At 42.8% G+C, this 23567-nt stretch overlaps 1 protein-coding gene across 1 annotated transcript in view; it reads left to right on the forward strand.

The window, feature by feature from the left end:
• Nucleotides 1-23474, forward strand: part of dacha (dachshund a) — a 127304-nt gene extending 103830 nt beyond the window's left edge. Inside the window, exons 8-11 of the mRNA XM_053649373.1 lie at nt 3057-3204; nt 5405-5551; nt 9735-9797; nt 23217-23474. Coding sequence (XP_053505348.1) covers nt 3057-3204; nt 5405-5551; nt 9735-9797; nt 23217-23254 — 396 coding nt within the window. The 3' untranslated portion in view covers nt 23255-23474. The remainder of the gene's footprint in view (nt 1-3056; nt 3205-5404; nt 5552-9734; nt 9798-23216) is intronic.
• Nucleotides 23475-23567: the final 93 nt, after the last annotated feature.

The following is a 23567-nucleotide window of genomic DNA, read 5'->3' on the forward strand; positions in this document are numbered from 1 at the left end:
AATCGTGATGGCTAGATGACTGAGTCAGAGCATCTCCAAAACGGCAGGTCATGTGGGGAGTTCTCGGTATGCAGTGGTTAATACCTACAAAAGTGGTCCAGGGAAGGACAACCTGTGAACTGGCGACAGGGTCATGGGCGCCCAAGGCTCAGTGATGCACGTGGGGAGCGAAAGCTAGCTCAATTGATCTGATCCCACAGAAAAGCTACTGTAGCATAAATTGCTGAAAAATGTAATGCTGGCTAATGATAGAAAAGTGTCAGAATACATAGTGCACCATAGATTGCTGCATACCAACAAATCAGTCAGAATGCCTATGCTGACCCCTGTACACCTCTGAAAGGGCCTACAATGGGCACGTGAGCATTAGAACTGGATCCTAGAGCAATGGAAGAAGGTGGCCTGGTCTGATGAATCACGTTTTCTTTTACATCATGTGGATGACCAGGTGTGACCTGGGGAAGTGATTGCACCAGGATGCACTATGGGAAAAAGGCAAGCTGGGTGCGGCAGTGTGATGCTCTGGGCAATGTTCTGCTGGAAACATTCATGTGGATGTTACTTTGACATGTACGACTTACTTAAACATTGTTGCAGACCAAGTACACCACTTCATGGCAGCAGTATTCCCTAATGGCAGTGGCCTGTTTCAGCAGGATAATGCTCCCTGCCACACTGCATATAAACTTTTAGGTTGTATTGGAGGATGCAATTTGAAATGCTTCCATCAACCTCCTTCCACCATATTAACAGGCCTACAGTCCACAGCAATCTATGGAAGCCCTAAGCGGCCATGCATTATTTTTTATTTTTTTATCGTTTTCTTGTGATCACAACTTAATTTTCTTGTGATCTTGACATAACAACTATTTTATTATGTCAAGATTACAAGAAAACAACTTTTGTTATGTCAAGCTCATGAGAAAACAATAAATAAATAAATTAATAATGCATGATCACTTAGGGCTTCTGTAGCAATCCATTTAACTATCGCATTTGTTAGTTTTTCCGATGTAGACTAATTCTGTGCTGCCTGCTCTCAGTCAGTGTGGTATGGCTCAGTCAGTCAGTCAGTGTTGACTGTATGTTGACTGTAGCAGCCGGGGTTGTGCTAACTGTAGAGCTTGCTAAAACATGCTTTGAGTTCAGGTAGTTTTTCAGGCTAGAACTGCTTTGATGGCATGCGAATTCCTTATTGCAAAAGGCTTTGGGCTTATCAGAGATTCCAGTGCTTCTGGATGCATTTGGAATTTTAAATTTTCCTTCAGAGTTTGGTCATCGGCTTGCATCAGGCTCGTCACTATGCAATTGCATTAATTTCCATACTTAATCGCACTAAAATAATGCGTTAAATCATCAGGCCTTACATATATATATACATACACGGTGGGGGAAATAAGTATTGAACGTGTCAACATTTTTTCGAGTAAATATATTTCCAATGAGGTTATTCACATTTCCACCAGACATCAGTATTAACTCAAGAAATTCGCAAATATAAAGAATTCACAACATTATAGTCCATAAATAAAATTATGTGTAATAAAGTGAGACAATGTCTATTGTAAAGCGCTATACAAATAAAATTGAAAGTGGAATGACACAGGAAAAAAGTTAAGAAAAAGCAGTTCTGCAAGGCAAGGTAAGGCAAGGTAAGGCAAGGAACCAGCTGAAAGTAGTTCTGTAAGTAGTCAGAAGGTAATTATACCCCCTATCTATGCAAATTAATATCAGCTGGGTTAGTAAATTGATGGTCTATAAAATGGCTGAACATGGTCTTCAAGGCGTGGTCTATCAAGGCGTCACACGAGAAACATCTCATGATGGGTAAAAGCAAAGAGCTCTCCCAAGACCTTTGCAACCTTACTGTTGCGAAACATATTGATGGAATTGGATACAGATGTATTTCAAAACTTCTGAATCTTCCAGTAAGCACCATTGGGGCCATTATCCGCAAGTGGAAGCAACATCACTCCGTCATGAACTGGCCACACACAGGAGATGCTCACAAGATTTCTGACCAGGGAGTCAGAAGAATAGTCAGATGAGTAGCTCAAGAGCCAAGCTACTTGGAAAGAGTTCCAGAAACACTTGAAGGCAGTAGGTACCATTGTCACAGAGAAAACAATAGGCAATGCAGTCCACTGCCATGGCCTCTATGCACGCTCACCCTGCAAGACTCCATTACTAAAGAAAAGGCATGTTGAAGCTCGTTTAAAGTTTGCTACAACTCATTTGGACAAGCCTATGAAATATTGGGAGATTGTAGTCTGGTCAGATGATAGCAAAATGTAACTTTTTGGTTGTCATACTACACACCATGTTTGGAGAAGAAATGGCACTATACCCTAAAAACACTATACCAACAGTGAGGTTTGGAGGTGGAAGCATCATAGTGTGGGACTGTTTTTCATCTCATGGTACTGACAGACTTCATATAATTGAAGGAAAGATGAATGGAGCAATTTACCGGAAGATTCTTCAGAAGAAGCTGCTGCCATCCACCAGGATGATGATGAGACGTGGGTGGACCTTCCAGCAGGACAATGATCCAAAGCATATAGCAAAGGAAACTCTCAATTGGTTTCAGAGAAAATGATTAAGATGTTGGCCCAGTCAATCACCTGACTTGACTAAGTATTAAATAAATTTCACTTAGCATGTTCAATGCTTTTTTCCTGTGTCATTCCTCTTTATTAGAACGTAACGTCATTTATGGACTTTACTGCACATCTGCAGTCCTCATGCCTCCCTGCAGCAGGCCTATGGTATGTTCACGCAGGTGAGCAGGCACCCTAATCATCTTTCTTCTGGTGTTTTTCAGAGTCAGTAGAAAGGTCTCTTTAGTTTAATTGTTATAGTTAATAATTGTTTATGGTTAACCCTTTCCAATAAAGATCGGTAAAGCTTATTTGGATTTTACAAAATTATCTTTGAAATACAGTCTCCTGAAAAAGGGATGTTTTTTTTTTTTTAAGAGTATATATATATATAAAGTTGAAAGTTGCATGTTAAACTTTACTGTGTATTAAAGCAATGTGCTTTGTGTGGAGCAGGGTCTGCTAAAGGTAGCAGTGGACAATGCTCGTGTGCAGGAAAAACAGGTGCAGCAGGAGAGGAAAGAGCTCAAGTTGGAGTTGTACAGAGAACGAGAAATGAGAGAGAGTCTGGAGAGGCAGCTCACTTCTGAGCTCCACAGCCGAGGTACATACAAGCAAAAGATGTGTTTGTGTGTGTGCACTTTCCGTTATTCTCAGCATGGGGAAGAAATGTCCAAATGTCTGAGAAATATAATTCACAATGTGTCTCATGTTTGGAAGGGGTCATTCTATCTCAAGTGGTCCAATGCAGGTTGCTCGACCATTTTAAATTTTCTTAATTTTTTTTAGTGATTACCTCTATTTATTGGCATTGCAAAACCACCAGTTTTTTTTGTATTATTATTTTACTTGGTTTAATTATGACGGCTATCATTGTGTCATGGCACACAAATTTTGGTTTTGTAGCTGTTTACAGAAACCTGAATGTCTCGGCTCAGGGTAGTCCAAGTAGCTCCTTGGAACAAAAGCTGATCTCTAGAGCACATTAAAGGTACATGGACATATATAAACAATTTAGCAGATTCTCCCTCACTTTTGAACATCTCTTGTGGGTTACCAGATATGAACCTGAAATTTTCACAGAAATAAATCCTCTATAGTAGCATTTTGCTGTAAAAATTGTGAGTTTAAAGTTTGAGGTTCTCTCGGCCAGACAGTGGACCTTGAGGGCCATATTCGAAGAACCAGCCTGATCTATCATGTGGGTACAACTGTACAGTTGGTATGCATGAATAGATTTTATCCAAATATTGAATTACAGTGTTCAGTTGGGTGTTTTACAAATGAACAGTGTCATAAACAGATCTGTGTTTTTTCTAGTGTGATAAAAGCAATAACTTCTGAGCTGTAGTCACTTATTATTTTTATTACAGGAGAAACACCACCACAGATCTGTTTATGACACCAATCATTTGTAAAACACCCAATTGAGCACTGTAATTCCATATTTGGATCAAATCTGTTCAGGTATACCAACTGTATGCCTGTACCAACATATTAGATCAGGCTGGTTCTTCAAATCTTGCCGTCAAAGTCCAGTGTCCTGCAGAGTTTACCTCCAACCTCAAACTCACAATTTTTACAGCAGAATGCTACTATAGAGGACTAATTTCTATGAAAATTTCAGGTTCGTATCTAGTCCCCCACCAGAATATTCAGCCCAAAAGTGAGGGGATTTTTTTTTTTTAATGGCAATTTCTTGTCCCCATAAAAAAAATATGAGAAGTCTCAAACCTGAAATGTTCTGCATGCATACTATACTTACCTAGACACCCCCTAAAAGTTTTATATATAATTATATAAAATAAATAAATAAATAAATAAATAAATAAATAGACTCTAAAAATGGAACTGTGAGCAATCTTGAGCATTACATTTGGACTTAAATTCTAAGTCTAAGGAATACAATTGTGCAGTTTACTATAGAGTCGACTGCCATATTTGTGCAAAGAAATTAAGCCGACTTGATAACAACTCCAACAATATGTACAAACACCACAATAATTTCATAGCCACGGCTGTTGCTGCCATGCAAAATATTCATATGCAGCTCTTAATGGTGCAGAAATTAAGGATTTGGTGAAGCAAATGCATGTAATTAGACGTGTGAGGAAGAAGTGATGGTGGAGGAGGACAGAGATAGGTTGTGTGTGTGTGTGTGTGTGTGTGTCCTAGTAGGTGGGTCACTCAAAGGGTGTTTCAAAGAACTGTTAATTGCTGTGAAATAATGCGCACACACACACACAAAATTACTTCTGCTTACATTTGTTCAACAAGAATTGTCACACACTGCATAAAGTTGATGGAGATGGTGTTAAATGTAACTGTTCTTAGCATCTAAAAGCTGAATGAGCAGCCAGTTGCAGTTTAAGATTTTTCATCCATATGCTTGAACCCTCAGTTGTGAATTATTTTAAATAAATCAGGTCTTAAATATTATGATTATTCCAGTCAAAACAACTGGTATAAAAACTGAATATGTAGTCTCTTCATGTGTTTATTTTTTGTTCAATCCATTAATTTAATTTCTTCCTTAATTAACTACATTAAACTGTGCACATATTAAGAAGGTTAACAAACTGAGAATAGTGTTACTCTACAAGCTCCCACTGAAAGTTTTTGAGAACCCACTGGGCTCCACAGTGTCTCTGGTGATAATTGAGCATGTTCAACTTTACAGGTGTAAATTTGCAAATTGTGTGAGTTACTGAAAAGTGGCAAATGTAACAGCATAGCACATCTTCTTGCTAGTTCACACTTTATACCACTCACTCTCCCTCTTGCTTTCTCCCACTCCTCCTCAGCTACCATCCAGAAGCGTCTGAAGAAGGAGAAGAAGGTGAAGAGGAAACTGCAGGAGGCTCTGGATTTCGAGTCAAAGAGGAGAGAACAAGTGGAACAGGCCCTCAAACAAACTACCTCTCCAGAGAGCCTCTGCATGAGTCTCAATGGTGTGCATCTTTTCGCTGGTATCTCTGTTTATCCATTTCTCCAACTATTTCTTTCACTCCTACGGGAAAATTCTGTTTGCACACCATTTGATTTTTTTTTGTCCTAGCAAGAAGAGACCTTTTGTCTCAGATGCTGACTTGCCATAGTTATTGCTTGTATTAGCTGGAGTCGCTGCATGCAGCATCATAGTTTAGATCAGAAGATGACAGTGGATTCATGGATGTATTGAGGCACAGATGACACAGAGTTTGTATATAGATACATTATTATCTCAATATGGTGCTGTGCCATTAACTGGCAGCCAGTTACAGCAGAGATGTTTTTTCATACCTACATTAGGTATTTCTAATTACCTACTGTGTGAATTTTTATAAATCCCTTTGGGATTAATAAAGTTATCTATCTCTCTATCTATCTATACTGGCAGTATCTCACTATTATCCCACTGTTAAGTGTGGGCCTTATTCAGAGTTTCGTTATACACATGGAGTGCTGAATTAATTCCAAAATTACACACATTGGTATTCAGACCTCAGACATAACAACAGACATGGTTGGTTTAAACTTCTGCACTGAAGCATATTCCATGAAGATGCAGACACAGAGTCCTACGGACATGCTAACTTGCTGTCCTCTACATAGCTAACAGCACAACGTATATATCTTTGGTGCTTCGCGTCAAACAGCCTTTAGGCAAATGCTCATTGGTTAAGGTGGGGAGGTGTGTCTCTTCTTCCGGAGGTTGTATCAAGAGTTTACTTTACACTTAAAGGTTCAGATTACTAAGCACACTGCTTGTAGCCAACTAATGTATGTAATATTTAATGTGCTTTAATGTTATATGATGTTAGTTAGAATATTAGATTTCTACTCTTTACACAGAAGACCAGTTAGTACAATAGACTAATCTTGGTTTGTCCACTTAATCTTATTGAGCTTAGTGGAAAGTTTTCTTTCTTTTCTGGCTCACTATATGAGACTTAAGGTTTGTTTTTTACTATAATTGTCCAAATAAATTGTGAACATTATCTGGCAAAGATGGCTGTGTTCTACTAGTTTTTTATTTGATTTGAATTACAATGTAACTGCTATGCAAAGATTAAGTGTAATTATATCCGCATTTAAGCAGGTAAATATAAGAGGACTATTGCAAAGTCTGTTGTATGTGCCAGACTTCCTGTTGCCAGCTAGTGGCTCTATAACTGTGACCCACAATAGCCACATCCATGTGATCAGCCCCATGACCAAACATACAACACCAATTTGATTTAAATCAGACAATTCACTTATTGTCTGAACTCTTCCTGTTTCCCTTTTTTGTCATTAATTTAATCCCTCGCCATAGCCACACCAATCGAGCAATCAAAAATCCATTTGCAAATTAGCATCTTCAGTGCCATGGCATAATGTTGACCAGATTTGGTGAGAATTGTTTGAATACCTTTGCAGGAGTATTTAAAAATTCAGAGCCTGCAATTTTCAAAAAATCCACATTAAATCCAAAATTACCTAGTTCCTTTTGGGTGGAGCTAACACTATACCAACAGTACCCTAACCCTAACCATGCCCATGTCTTAGCTTTTGCCTATGCCTAACCGCCAACAACTCTGACATGTGTGCCAACTTTCATGAAATTTTAAGCATGCTAAGAGCCTTAAAACCCCCGAATATACAAAGAAAAGAGTATTAAAATTTGATGTGTTACCATGGCAACACTATTTAAGATATCATCATTTTAAATTAGCTGTGTGTCGATGTTATACTGACCAAGTTTGAAGCGATTCAGGTAAATATAAGAAGACTATTTAAAAGGCTGTTTTAAGTGACACACTTACAATACTGCTGTAAGTTGGTCATGCTATGACCATGACTCACAAAAGCCACATCCATGTGATCAACCCTGTGATCAAACATCAAGTTTGATCTAAATCACTCAATGCATGCAGAAGAGATGAGACACTTCCTGTTTCCCTTTTTCGACCATAAATTTATTGCCTTGCCATGGCAAAACCGTTGGAGATTTTTTAAAAAATCCCTTCGCAATTTAGCATCTTCAATGTTTTGACATAAGTTGACCAAGTTTGGTGACAATCATGTGAATCCCCTAGGAGGAGTATTTAAAAGTTCACTGCATGCACTTTTGACGAAATCCAAAATGGCCGACTTTCTGTTATGCAGTGCCAAAGTTGTTTGGGTCAATGGGAACAATATGTGTACTAAGTTTCGTACATATATGTACAATTATGTATGATATATGCACCAGGTTTTTGCACTGTGTGAAAGGGGGCACTGCAGAGCCCCCCACCATGCCCATGTGCTACCTTTTGCACAGGCCTAATGGCCGACGTCTCTGATATGCGTGCTGAATTTCACACACCATGTGCCGAGTTTTTGAACATGTTAAGGGCTCCAAAAGCCCCGAAACCTTTGTAAAAAAGAATACTTAGGAAAACAATAGGGCCCTGTGCACTTTTGGTGCTTGGGCCCTAATTTATCTATGAGTTTGAAGATATATTCATTCATTTATCTTCAGGAACTGCTTCATCCTGGTCAAGGTTGTAACAGATACTTAGCCCATCATGGGAACACTGGGTGTGAGGCTAGAATAACCCCTGGATGGGATGCCAGTCCACCTTGGGGGGTAAAGTCCTGAGAAATGTTATATAATTATAATATCTCATATTTCTGATCTCAAACTCAAATATGTATAGCAAAAACAAAAGAATTGGCCTTGCTGTTTCAATACTTTCAGTGGGGAGTGTATTTACACGTCCTTCAGTACAGGAGTGTCTTCTGAAACTGAGTGACTACCACCATTATCAAAGTGTTGAAAATATCTGAGCAATCCAGTGGACTTTAGAAAGCACAAAACAATAGTATTAATAAAAGAAGACACTGAAACATTTTCTCTGCAGTAAAATTCTTACATCCCATCAGAGATTACAGTGGATAAATGCTAACTGCTTTGCAAGCTGAATGTTTTACAAGATAAATGCAGTTCTGTTGATGGTAGTAAGGCAATAGTCTTGTAAAATTGTGATGCAGTATGTAGTTTATTCTAATGGCAGTATGTCGGTTCTTAAAACACTTTGATGATGAATAACAACTGATATTTAATAAATTTATATGGTCCTCAAAGTATTATAATCACTTTTCAGAAATGCTGTACAATTTGCTTTAATTTGCAGTTTTCAAAAGTTAATCAAAGTTATAGTTTTTTAAAGTGAATTCTTGGACCCTATTTGAGAGTCCTCACTTCCTGGTGCTTTGCTGATTTGTTTCTAGAACTAGATGCTCTGTTGCCATTCCATTATCATTTGAGTGAGCTCTCTTCTCCTTTAATCTCTCAAATCCATTGTTCCACTCTCTCAACCATTTTTCCTGCTCTATTTCTATTTCTCTTCCCTCTTCTCTTCCTCATATTTCCTTATCAATGCTGATATTGGTGTTTCCATATTAGCCTCAACTATTAGTGATACATTAGCATCCTAATGCTAGAGGAGGAAACAGAGGCAGCTGCTTATCATAAATGGTCTAAATGTGCACACATTAAACCATTAAAAGAGGTAAACTGTTTTCCTAATTACTTGTTGCATTTGATTTTAATTGTTTAATTGTGTTTATTTTACTTGTTTAATCTTACCAGAAGCAGAATGTGAACAGGGAAAGATTTGAAAGTTTAAGTGTATTGTACATCTGTAAGTGATTTTAAGAGTGCATGGATAATTATTCACCATACAAATTCATTAAGAGGAATATGCCTTTCATCTTCATCTGAGAGCTTGGGGTAAAATGGGCCCTGTACTGAGAGCATCTGCTGTTTCATCACATACACTATATGGTCAAACGTATATGGACACCTGACCATCACACCTGTCCTAAATATAGACAATGTCCTAAATATAGACAATAAATCCCTGATGTGTAACTGCAAATACAGTTTGTTCAGTATTTGGCAGTTTGTAGTGAAATTCTGTTTCATGATAAGCAACTGAGCATTAATGTTTTTTATTGAAAACATTTAGTTAATGTTTTTTAACAGAAGACCACCCAAATGTGTTTTTTTTTATCATAAGTGATTACAACTGATATTTAAATGTGTGCTCTGATTTGTTGGTTGGTCGTGTGATTGGTTGAACAATTAGCAACTTCTGACAGTGTGTTGTGATTGGTTGGTTTCAGAAGCAGTGATACCAGAAGTGAAATCTGAGCATAATGGCAATCAGCAGGACTCAGCCATGCAAGGTAAAATGGGCTGGATATTTGTGTACTTGTATGTATTTGTGCAATGTGTGCCAGTCAGTTCAGTTTGTACTAGATTCCTGCACAAGAATGTGCACAGCAGTGATGCAGAGGTTCTGTTCTGGTATTTCATTCTTATGAGCTCAAAATGGCAACAATGCAAAATTGACACTTCTGATATATTTGCTTGGATGTGGTCATACAATACATATAAAATATTCATATTAACACTTTGGCAATAGTAATACATGGATTCATCTTACTTTTTTAAAACAACAATAGCACTGCAGGTAAGTAATAAATACTATTTGTTGGGTGGGGTATATTCCTGGTATTTACCAGGGTAGCACATGAGCAAAAGTATAGGAACAGATAAGTCTTGAAGTAAATTTCTCCCTTCAGTCTCCTCTTCAGGAGGTGAAATGCACACTCAATTCAGTTAAGGTCTGGTGATTGACTTGGCCAGTCTAAAACCTTCCACTTTTTCCACTGATGAAGTCCTTTATTGAGTTGGCAGTGTGTTTTGGATAATTTTCTAGCTACATTATAAAGTTCCTCACGATTAACTTGGATGCATTTCTCTGTAAATTGGAAGACAAAATGTTCGTGTAAACTTCTGAATTCATTCTGCTGCTACCATCATGAGTTACATCATCAATAAAGATATTAATATTCCAGCCATGTTAAGACTGAAACTATAAGAACATTTAAGAATTTACTGAGCTTATTAATCAGGGATTAAGATCTCTTCAGTCTGTAAAGACTGTAGGCTTTGTACCAAGCCTTTGGTAAAAGTGCCTTCAAGTGCAAAGTGTCTGTGGATTAGGACATAGACACTCCTACCACTCTGCCACATTTATCCATTATGTCTAGCAAAAATCTAATTAGGTCGAGTGTGCTGTCCAAACCGTCCCCCCTTACAACTCTCCTGCATTTCCCCACCCCACCTCACCACATTTATCCATTACACCCAGCAAATATCTAATTAGCTCACGCTTCACTCCCAAGTTGGACTTCACAGTTTTGCAAGCTTAGCACTGACAACTGATTTCATTAGGTTTGATTGTCCTTGCAGAGAGCCCACACAGCAAGCTAAAAGCTTTCTACGCTTTCTCAGGTTCCAGGCCAGTGTTGGCCCATTACGCCAACCTGTGCCTTTTCTAATTAATCAAGACAAGTGGCTCTAACAGCAAACTGCTGAACACAAAAGGTGTCCACTTTACAAGCCGATTAAGAGAAGTGCAATGTGGCAGAGGTAGCTAGATGGGGTGAAGGGAAAAACTGAGAACAAAAAGTAATTAAAAAGGTGGACCAGGAGCTCTGAGGGCACATTGAGACAGACTGTGTCTTCTGATGCCACCATCACAAGCTCAGACTATGTGGGAAAGTGCTGTCTTGCATCTCCAACTCTGGTAATGATGCAAAACTGTGCTCAAAACTATGAATGACCTTCTCTAGCTACTCCAAACATACTGGATGAACATGCATCATATAAAACCCTTGTGGACAATTAATATCTATAAGTTTGCAACCCACCAATTGGGAGCATAGGATAAATATGGGATGAAAAATTAAGTTGTACCATAACAGGGTAGTGTGGATTAGAAGCAGAAAGGAGATGTAGTTGCTGGGGAGAAGCCAATACAAATACCTTGTGGATCATCCACATCCCCCCCAATTTATAAACATTCCAGAGCCAGATAAGAGGTTGCAGAATTTTTCTTATTTAAAGTAAGTAAAGATACTGATACAAGTAGTGCAGTGTTTCTATTCAGAGCCTGCATTGTATGTCTCTTAACAAACACAAGCTAAGATATGCAGGATTGGGTTGTAACAGCGTAACATATTCAGAATTCAAAATTGAAGAAATTGTATTGAGCCCTCATTACATTTCGAAACATCTACATTCAAATTACAGTTACAAAAACAAAACAAATTTTGTTAGAATAGTTTTAGAATACATCTCTCCTTATGACCACAAAAAGGCAGAGATGAAAGAACAAATTCTCAATTTACAAAACACCATTTTCTGAGCACCGTACAATGGCCAACCAAGGATGCTCAGGCTAAAAACACTAAAGCCAAAATGCTGTCCATACATTTGGCAAGGAAAAATGGTGAATAAGTAGAAGATTCAGATTAATCAAAGTAGAAGTAATATGTCAGTGTTTGGTGTCCTGTAATTCTAGCTGTAATTTTAGTGTAGTTAGTGGTGGTTTATAGCTATTTCTTCAATGTGATAATGTGTGCAATGTGTGTGCATATATTTATGTATGTGTGCCTGTTCACTGAGTAGGCCTATCAGATTACCATTATCCTACAATAGAACTAAGTCAAGTAAAATGTGGGAAAAGTGGTTAACTTTCTACACTGCTTTGAGCAATTCGCTAACAAAGTGATTTTTCAGTTGTGAACCCTGACTACATAAAACTTTGAAGCCAGCAGAACTTACAGAATAATGTGGTTACTAGGTTAGACATACTTATAAAATGGACATGCAATTGGTGCGTCTGCGAGTGTGTGTGTGTGTGTGTTAGGGAAGGAAGCATAGTGAGTCCGATTGTCATAGAGTCCTGTTGCTGCACACACACACACAAAAAGAATTCATAAATAATAGACGTCACACATTTACTTTCAGTTGGGAGCTCCCCATGCTTCAAGCATCTTCCCATGCACCTGAACAGAACATACATTGATTACTTTATAGATTTTGTTAACCAATCCAAGGTGTTTAAATTTATTAGAAAATACTTAATGTGTGTAAATGTTAAGGGATTGCCTGGTGTTTTATCTGTATATAATGAAAAAGTAACAAACTCATTACTTCTACCAACTGTCACACATCGTGACGGAGCAGAGATAAGGCGGATGCAAGTGCAGGATAACAGTTGTTTATTTGTAGAGACAGGCAGGCAGACAAATCCAAAACGTGATCCAAAACGTTATCCATAAACATGCAAGAGGTCAGGCGATTGGCAAACAGGCATACACGGGGCTAGGCAGGAATCTAGGTCGATAACCAAAACAAGACACAAACTAGAACGAGGGACTGGAAGAGGAGAATCCAGCACTAACTTATGACTATGACTATGACGCGAACTAAACTAACGCTAAACATTTACTTACGACTTATTAATCTTCCGCGTTGTGTGCTGGGAAGCGCGCGGTATATATGCGGACATGATTAGCGTGTAAACTGCTATCAGCTGGGAGCAATACAGACCCACGTGAATTCCCAGCCAATGACGGAACAGGGAGGAGACATGACAAACAAACAAAACACACGTGTCCCAATGTCACTACGGTCGACAGCGGAAAAGCAGGTGCTCGCGCATTTGCGCTTAGAGCACACTGCTTCAAGGGGGAATCGTGACAGAACCCCCCCCAAGGGCACTCCTCCCGGAGTGCCATGAGTCATCCCACTTCATTGGCAGCCCCGGCCCCCTGGGCTGAATGTCCCAAGCAGACACATGAAACTGCACGGTGTTCTTGGTGGCGTAGGGAAGCAGAGCGACGACCTCAGCTGGACAGGGAGGCTGAGCGACGACCTCAGCTGGGCATGAGGGCAGAGCGATGACCTCAGCTGGGCATGAGGGCAGAGCGACGACCTCAGCTGGGCATGAGGGCAGAGCGACGTCCTCGGCGGAGCAGGGAAACAGAGCACTGTACTCGGCAGAGCAGGGAAACAGAGCACTGTACTCGGCGGAGCAGGGAAGCAGAGCGACGTCCTCGGCGGAGCAGGAAGGCAGAGTGACGTCCTCGGCGGAGCAGGGAAGCAGGGCGACGTCCTCGGCGGAACATGAAGGCAGAGCGACGTCCTCGGCAGAGCAGGAAGGCAGAGCGACGTCCTCGGCAGAGCAGGGAAACAGAGCACTGTACTCAGCAGAGCAGGGAAACAGAGCACTGTACTCGGCGGAGCAAGGAAGCAGGGTGACGTCCTCGTCAGAGCATGAAAGCGGAGTGACGTCCCCAGCTGAACTGGGAGGCAGAGCGAAGTCCCCTGTAAGGCCAGGGAGAGGAGCGTGGGTCTCCGTGCGGCCAGGGAGAGGAGCATGGGTCTCCGTGCGGCCAGGGAGAGGAGCGTGGGTCTCCTCGAAGCAGAAGGGGGGAACGCTATTTGCCATAGAGCAGGGGGACTGAGCGACGACCTCAGCTGAACAGGCGGGCTGAGCGACGACCTCAGCTGAACAGGCGGGCTGAGCGACGTCCTCAGCTGAACAGGCGGGCTGAGCGACGACCTCAGCTGAACAGGCGGGCTGAGCGACGACCTCAGCTGAACAGGCGGGCTGAGCGACGACCTCAGCTGAGCAGGGAGGCTGAGCGACGTCCACAGCTGAGCAGGGAGGCTGAGCGACGTCCACAGTTGAACAAGGAGGCTGAGCGACGTCCACAGCTGAACAGGGAGGCTGAGCGACGTCCACAGCTGAACAGGGAGGCTGAGCGACGTCCACAGCTGAACAGGGAGGCTGAGCGACGTCCACAGCTGCACAGGGAGACTGAGGCTCTGAGGTCACTAGGTGAACCTAGGGCATGGGCGGAGCTTGGCTGGCCGTGTCGGCAGACTGGGGCGTGGGCGGAGCTTGGCTGTGCGTGTCAGCAGACTGTGGCGTGAGCAGAACTTGGCGGTGCGTGTCAGCAGACTGTGGCGTGAGCAGAGCTTGGCGGTGCATGTCAGCAGACTGTGGCGTGAGCAGAGCTTGGCGGTGCGTGTCAGCAGACTGTGGCGTGCGCAGAGCCTGGCGGTGCGTGTCAGTGGGTTGAACTGGGGCAACCGGGTCGGTAGACTTGGGCGTGAGCAGCATTTGGTCCTTAGGCTGAGATATTAGAGCTTGGGCGTCAGAGCCTGGAGGCTTGGCTTGGGCGTCAGGGACGTAAGACTTGACCTGGACCTTCCTGACTGGAGGCTGGACCTGGAGCTCAGGGACTGGAGGCTGGACCTGGAGCTCAGGGACTGGAGGCTGGACTTGGATCTCAGGGACTGGAGGCTTGACTTGGAGCTCAGGGACTGGAGGCTTGACTTGGAGCTCAGGGACTGGAGGCTGGACCTGGAGCTCAGGGACTGGAGGCTGGACCTGGAGCTCAGGGACGTGAGACTTGACTTGGATCTTCCTGACTGGAGGCTGGACCTGGAGCTCAGGGACTGGAGGCTGGACCTGGAGCTCAGGGACTGGAGGCTGGACCTGGAGCTCAGGGACGTGAGACTTGACTTGGATCTTCCTGACTGGAGGCTGGACCTGGAGCTCAGGGACTGGAGGCTGGACCTGGAGCTCAGGGACTGGAGGCTGGACCTGGATCTCAGGGACTGGAGGCTTGGCTTGGATCTCAGGGACTGGAGGCTTGACTTGGAGCTCAGGGACGTGAGGCTGGACCTGGAGCTCAGGGACTGGAGGCTGGACCTGGAGCTCTGGGACTGGAGGCTGGACCTGGAGCTCAGGGACTGGAGGCTGGACCTGGAGCTCAGGGACTGGAGGCTGGACCTGGAGCTCAGGGACGTGAGACTTGACTTGGATCTTCCTGACTGGAGGCTGGACCTGGAGCTCAGGGACTGGAGGCTGGACCTGGAGCTCAGGGACTGGAGGCTGGACCTGGAGCTCAGGGACTGGAGGCTGGACCTGGACCTCAGGGACTGGAGGCTTGGCTTGGATCTCAGGGACTGGAGGCTTGACTTGGAGCTCAGGGACGTGAGGCTGGACCTGGAGCTCAGGGACTGGAGGCTGGACCTGGAGCTCTGGGACTGGAGGCTGGACCTGGAGCTCAGGGACTGGAGGCTGGACCTGGAGCTCAGGGACGTGAGACTTGACTTGGATCTCAGGGACGTGAGACTTGACTTGGATCTCAGGGATGTGAGACTTGACTTGGACTTGGACCTTTTGTTGGAGCTCGGCGGGTGAGCCCACCTCGTGGGGCTCAGGTTCGAGCTCTGAGGTCACCCTGTCGGTCCCGGGCTGGGTCTCTGCACGGGCTCTCCGGTGGAGTTTCTTATGCTCCCGCCAGCTGCTCTTGAAGCATTCCTGAGAGCAGAAGAAAGCTTCCTGGAGGCCCAGCTTCCTGCAAGTGGGACATTGAAGCTGAGTTTCTCTCCCGCAGCCCTTGGTCATACATCTCGGGGATTTCGCCCCCGTGTTGGCCGGAAACTGAAGTGGATCGCCGGTTACTGCCCTGTCCATCTCCTCATAATAGAGGTTGAATGGGGGGTCCACCTGGGGCTGTCCATTGACTCTCCATCCCAGTAAATCAAGACCACGAAGTTGTCCAGGCTGTGAAAACTCCTCCATAAACAGTTCTGTAAACTGAGTGACATCATGGAGGGCTGGCGACCCAGCACTCACCAGCTGCTCCGCCCAGTCACGGGCCGGGCCGCAAAACCTGGACACCAGGAACCCGATCCACTCTCTCTTAGTAGGCTTGGGAACTGCCAAGCTGCAGAAATACTCCTGGCAGCTGAAGATAAACTCCAGCGGGTAGCTCCCCAATCCCGCTGTCTCTGGTGGCAATTCAATGGCGTACCTTTGGGGAAATTGCACGGATGAAAAATGCGGCCAGTAATCCGAGCGTTCCCCGATGCGGTATTGTCCTATGATTTTCCTGGTTGTTGTGGCGTGCCCTCTCTCTAGTCCTCCTGCTGCATCCATGTTAGGGCGGAAGATTCTGTCACACATCGTGACGGAGCAGAGATAAGACGGATGCAAGTGCAGGATAACAGTTGTTTATTTGTAGAGACAGGCAGGCAGACAAATCCAAAACGTGATCCAAAACGTAATCCATAAACATGCAAGAGGTCAGGCGACTGGCAAACAGGCATACACGGGGCTAGGCAGGAATCTAGGTCGATAACCAAAACAAGACACGAACTAGAACGAGGGACTGGAAGCGGAGAATCCAGCACTGACTATGACTATGACTATGACTATGACGTGAACTAAACTAACGCTAAACATTTACTTACGACTTATTAATCTTCTGCGTTGTGTGCTGGGAAGCGCGCGGTATATATGCGGACATGATTAGCGTGTAAACTGCTATCAGCTGGGAGCAATACAGACCCACGTGAATTCCCAGCCAATGACGGAACAGGGAGGAAACATGACAAACATAAACAAAACACACGTGTCCCAATGTCACTACGGTCGACAGCGGAAAAGCAGGTGCTTGCGCATTTGCGCTTAGAGCACACTGCTTCAAGGGGGAATCGTGACACCAACCCAAAACTTTGATCAATAAGAAACAAAATAAGACAAAAAGATTACCTGACACACATTGTAATTCTTTTAACTATGCCTTTAAAATGTGTATTCTAAATGTAATCCAAATAAGTTATCATTTTTAAGTAGTGTAAATGAATACATTACTGTTTACATTTAAGATAGAGTATTGAATATTCAGCCATGGATACTTCATATAAGTATTCAGCCCACCCCTGAAGATATGACAAATTTGCTAATTTATGGATTTATAATGTTCATCTACTTAAAGTGAGCTGTAACTTGTTTGTCTATTAGCAGGTTGAGTTGACAGACATCTTGTCTTGCAACAAGTCCAACAATAGTTTTGATTTGGATCTAGTTTAAGAAAAAAAAAAACAGATAAAAAAAATAAAATAAAAAAACAAGATCATGTAAATTCAGTTAAATCAGTAATCCATGTACGAACGGTGTGACCCCCAGGTATGATCCAACAGGAATCCCCTCATTCACCACTAGGTGCTGCATTTCAGTTGTTGTCATATGACTCAATTAAGTTAATTTCACAGCATGATGAAAACACATCTTTGATGTTTTCATCTGAGCATCTCGATACTGGCAGGCCTCAGTTTGGCACTGGTACCCTGTGAATGGCATACAGTTGAGGTCAAATGTTACAACCAAATATACACCTAGGCATTCCTCCTAACAGAACTGGTGTAACTCAGACAGGTTTGGGGGCCTTCTTGCTCTGACACACTTTTTCATTTCAGTCCACAAATGTTATGAGATTCAAGTCAGGGCTTTGTGATGGCCACACCAATACTCTCACTTTGTTGTCTTTAAGCCATTTTGTTGCAATTTTGGACATGCTTTTTACTGTCCTGCTGGAAGACCTAGTTGTGACCAAGTGTTAACTTTCTGGCTGATGTCTTGAGGTGTTGCGTCAGTATTTCTAGATGATCCTGCTTCCCCACGATGCAATCTATTTTCTTATCTGCACCAGTCCCTTTTCCATCAAAACACTCCCACAACATGATACTGCCTCTCTCTCATGCGTCACAGCATTCTTGCATGGTGTTCTTTAGATTAAAATAATCACATCTTACATAGTGCTGATCATTATGGCTAAACAGTTAAATTTTTTATCCATCTGACTGGAGAACGCTCCTCCAAAATGCTATTTTTTCATCCTAGTGATCACCTGCTAACTTCAGTCAGGCCTTTTTATGGCAGTCTTTGAGTGCAGGCTTTCTCACTTTTTTTGTGCCTCCTTACTGGATGATGCAGTATCTGTGTGCCCTCCACCTATATTGACACCCTTGGTAAATATGAGCAAAGAAGGCTGTAAAAAATTGTCTTTATTGTTTAACCTTTTGATCTTTTGTTAAAAAAAAATCATAAAAATACTCTGCTCTCATGAATATCAAGCAATTGCAAACAAACACAGGTTTATCCCCAAAAAATCTTTGATAATTGATATTGGTGTGCTACAATTATTGGCACCCTTTTAGTCAATACTTTGTGCTACCTCCCTTTGCCAAGATAACAGCTCTGAGTCTATCCAATAATGCCTGAGGTTTGGATCATTGTCCTGCTGGAAGATCCAACTACGGCCCATTTTAAGCTTTCTAGCAGAGTCAGGATTTCATTTAATATTTAAATGAAATATTTATAATATAATAATATTTAAAATTCTAGTCAGGATTTCATTTAATATCTGTTGATATTTGATAGAGTCCACGATGCCATGTATCCTAACAAAATGCCTTCTGGCAGAAAACAGCCCCAAAACATTAAAGAGCCACCACCATATTTAATCGTGGGCATGAGGTACTTTTCCATATGGCTACCTCTCTGTGTGTGCCAAAACCACCTCTGGTGTTTATTGCCAAAAAGCTCTATTTTGGTTTCATCTGACCATAAAACATATCCCATTTGAAGTAGTGTCTGGCACATTGAAGATACTTGAGATAGTTTTTGGATGAGAGTAGAGACTTTTTTCTTGAAACCCTTCCAAACAACTTGTGGTGATGTAGTTGACTTCAGATTGTAGTTTTGGAGATTTTCTGACCCCAAGAAGCAACTAACTTCTGCAATTCTCCAGCTGTGATCCTTGGAGATTTTTTGGCCACTCAAACTGTCCTCTTCACAGTGCATTTAGACAATATAGACACACGTCCTCTTCCAGGTTGATTTTATAACATTTTCAGTTCATTGGAACTTCTTAATTATTGCCTTGTTGATGGAAATGGTCATTTTCAGTGCTGTTGCTATATTCTTATAGCCACTTCCCATTTTGTAAAGCTCAACAACATTTTGCTGTCCATCACAGCTATATTCCTTGGTCTTACCCACTGTGATGAATGATTTAGGGAATTTGGCCTGTGTGTTACCTTATATTTATATTTATACCCCTGTGAAACAGGAAGTCATGGTTGAACAATATCCTATTCCTAGTCACCCAGGTGTACTAAAAAAATTTAAAAATATAAATGAGAATATACTTCAAATATACTGTTCTCATTTGAATAGAGGTGCCAATAATTGTTGCACACCTATATTTAACGAAGATTTTTTTGATAAACCTGTGTCGTTGGGTCTGCACTTACATAGCGCCTTTTAACCTTTGCGGTTCTACAAAGTGCTTTACACTGTTTCTTATTCACCCATTCACACACACACACACACACCCCAATGGCATGCAAGGTGCTAGTCTGCCATCGGGAGCAACTTGGGGTTCAGCGTCTTGCCCAAAGACACTTCGGCATGTGGGCCGGTAAGCAAACTGCCAACCCTCCTATTAGTGAACAACCTGCTTTACCACCTGAGCCACAGCCGCACCAATTGTGTTTTCAAAAGTACTTTTGTGAATTTTTTTAGGAAAAGATCAAAAGGTTAAACAATAAAGATATTTTTTCACAGCCTATTTTGCTCATATTTACCAAAGGTGCCAATATTAGTGGAGGACACTGTCTTTAACCTTCAGTTAAGGAAGAACAGAACTTGTGGAGGTACACAATTTTTTTCTAACGTCTTGGATGAGCTGCTTGGCTTTTTCCATGGTATCAAGGGCAAAAAAAAATCTGGCCCTTAAATACAGCCACAGTATTTAATTTGAAGCAGCCTTTATTTTGTCTTATATACATTACAGCACAGTGAAATTCTTTTCTTCACATATCCCAGTGTGGTGGGTTTGCAGCAGCGACAGGGAGAGCACAGAAACACAGAGGTGACTGGAGGGGAATTTGTGCCAGGTTTATTAAACTATTCACAAAAAAATACTAAAAATAGAAAAGGGGAAGCATGCAGGAGCATTGTGAAGCGAGTGCAGGAAGTGCTGATGGCAGCTGGTGATCCCTGGTCCCAGCTAAGACTGGTTGTGAGGAGAGCGTTGTAAAGCATCACAGCAGGGGCTCCGAAAGAGGAAAACATCCACGGAGAGAGCAGCCGAGGAGCGTGGTCATCTTTATTGGCGCAGTCCTCTGGAAACATTTCACAAAAGACACAAAATTAGCAGTTTTTAGACCGATATCGCTATTATCCTCTTCCTCTGTCTCTGGGATTGTAGAGAGCCACCGCTGCAATCAGTGGTTTGGACCACCCCTCTGATCCTGTCCAAACCACTACGCATGCTGAAAGGGAACATTCTTTTCAGCATCCCAGCAGCAGTCATTTGAGGAGCGATCTTCTCTGGGGTGCATACCCCCGCTCCGATGTCACATCAACACCCCCCCCCCCCCCAGCTCTGAGCCTACTGCTACCCCTCTTTGGGAGTATGGCCCGGTGTTGCTTTTGGGCTCCTGGGGCCAAGTGTTGTGGCTGTGCGAAGGAGTACTCACTTTGGCCACTGCTTCATAGCTGCCGATTCCTGTGTGTACTGCCACCTGACTGCTGCCACCCACACCTTGCTTGGCGATGCTGTTGGCATTCTGCGCTTCCACCTTGTTCCTCATATCAGCTGGGTCGGAGTCATAAATCTCCTCCTTATTCTGCAAAGGAGAAGATTTTATTGCATGGATTGCATGGATTCAGACCCAGTTCTCTGTGTTCCCTCTTTTCTGCTGTACTTCAGACCAGTAATCCCCAGAAAGACACTGGGGTTAAATAATCTATGAACAATAACTTAAAATGTTCATAAAAATGCTACCTCTGATGTCTCTCTTCCTTCTCTGGGGATCTTGGTTAGTACATGAGTAGTTTTTACCTTTTTTGGGGATACCTGCTCAGTTTTGTGCCCTCCTCCTGTGTCTCTTATCTCTATAAAGGACATCCTGATGGAGGTTTGTTTCAGGAGGTTCATCAAAGGTTGTACTACTCATGTCCTTCAGATCTTGGGGAAATGCTCCTTTCTTTGTGCATTTGCCTGTAGCCTTCGTGGCCCTTTGCTCCTCAGCCACTAAGAGCAGGAAATCACTCGCGGCCTCTGCCACTGCACTTCCCGAGGTCCTCGGGGCTTCCCTCAGCCACGTTTCAGACTCTCCAAGGGTGGGTTCTCCACGTGGTGGGCTCAGATGGCCAACAGCGGCTTCCCCGCATGAGCAGTGGATAGGGATTCCGGGAGGAGGGAGCTTGTGGCATCCTGGGCTGCACCATGCATGGGGTGCCTACAGCTGGTCATCCCGTCTCCGGACAGTTGCTGTTCCGGTCGGCGAGGTGGAGAACTTCAGGGACGGGTGAAGCTTCTTGCTCGCTGGCTCCCCCGCTGAGTTCCAGGGGTCTCCAGGCTCCTTTATGGGTCTCCAGCTGTTCTGCAGAGTCAGCGGACTCCATAGTTACCAGTTGTCATTACCTCTTCGTACAGTCCTGGCACAAGGATAACCGTCTGCACCCTTTTTGGCTGTTCCTTTTTCCAGGCAGCTGGCTCCAGCAGGGGACAGACAGGAACAGCAGTGGCTCTGGTGAGTTTACTCTCCCAATACATTCGCAGCTCTATGTCCTTGTTTCCGGTGGGGTTAGTGTCTGTACTCAAAGGCCACATTCTCCACCAGTGTAGCGGGTTTGCAGCAGCAACGGGCAGAGCACAGACACACAGAGGCGACTGGAATGGAATTAGTGCCAGGTTTATTAAACTATTAAAATTACTAAAATTACAAAGGGGGACACGTACAGGAGCGTTGTGAAGGGAGTGCAGGGAGTGCTGATGGTGGCTGGTGATCCCTTGTCCCAACTGAGACTGGTTTCAAGGAGAGGCCATTTATTAGAAAGATATTGCCCACTTTACTGCTCCCTGTGTGCCCTTTTATCCTCTTCCTCTGTCTCTGTGATGGTAGAGAGCTGCTGCTGCAATTAGTGCCCACCAGCCAAGCATGGTTTGGACCACTCCACCCTTCAGCCACGTGCAGATCATGTCCAAACCACTAGGGGTGCTGAAAGGGAACATTCTTTTCAGCATCCTAGTGGCAGTCATATGAGGAGCAATCTTCTTCTCTGGGGCTCATACCTCCGGTCCGACATCACACCCGGCTTTTTAGGAAGCAGGGGTTAGAGCGCAGGGTCAGCCATGATATGGCATGATACGGTTAAGGGCCTTGCTCAAGAGCCCAACAAGGGTAGTGCTGGGGCTTGAACCTCAACCTTCCGATCAGTAACCCAGAGTCTTAACCATTGTCCTAATTATGACAGTTGACCAAGCTTCGAAAAATCATTACATTTATTTCTAAATTTCTTCCAGACTGTTTAAAGAGATAGTCAACTTGTTGTATGAAAACTTTTTACCTACAGTATTGTCTCTAATCATTTGTTTTAAATTTACCTTTTATCTGAACAAAGGAGATGCCCTAATTGACTTTTCAAAAGAACTGTTTGGTAACATGAAATTAGTGAAAATTAATGTCTTTAGCCTAGGTGTATGTGAACTTTTCCACTGAATTGTAATATGAAATTCATGTGTGTGTGATTTTTAGATGAATAGAAGGTGTCTGGATATAGTGGGAAATGTACATTTGTTTACAATATTCAGTACATCTTGCTCAATGGCACAAGTACATTGAATATGTAAATGTTAATGAATGGTTTTATATTGATCTGGGGTTTCAACTGGGGTTTCAATATCTTGTGTTAAATTACTCATTCCCCAAACTGTGAATGTTGAGACAGTAATTTTAAGATACTCCATAGGAGGGAAATTAGGAAGGAATTTTTTTTTTTAAATATAACATTTATCATTTACTTTATATCCCATAAATATCCGCACAGAAATAATCTAACATGCTTTTCATTTTCTTCCTGTGTGTCACAGAGAATAGACCATACTCCAAACCTCCCATTATGTTCTGAGATGGATGAGAAACTCCTTTTTATGTCCCTCCCCACCAGTAGATGGCTTCCTCACTCCATTTCTGATCTTTTTGACACTGACGTTGGAGTTTTCATAGAGGCAAGTGCTGAAGATGATGACCACCGATCACCCAAACCTATGTACAGGACTTGAGTGAGTGTGTGTATAATGGGGTCCAGTGCAAATGTGCTGTACCTAAGAAGTGGTGCTTGTTGGTAAGCTCCCAGTGCATCACAACAATTTGTAAAAATGTGTATATATATATATATATATATATATATATATATATATATATATATATATATATATATA

This window comes from Ictalurus furcatus, chromosome 18, assembly GCF_023375685.1.
Source record: "Ictalurus furcatus strain D&B chromosome 18, Billie_1.0, whole genome shotgun sequence".
Lineage (NCBI taxonomy): Eukaryota > Metazoa > Chordata > Actinopteri > Siluriformes > Ictaluridae > Ictalurus > Ictalurus furcatus.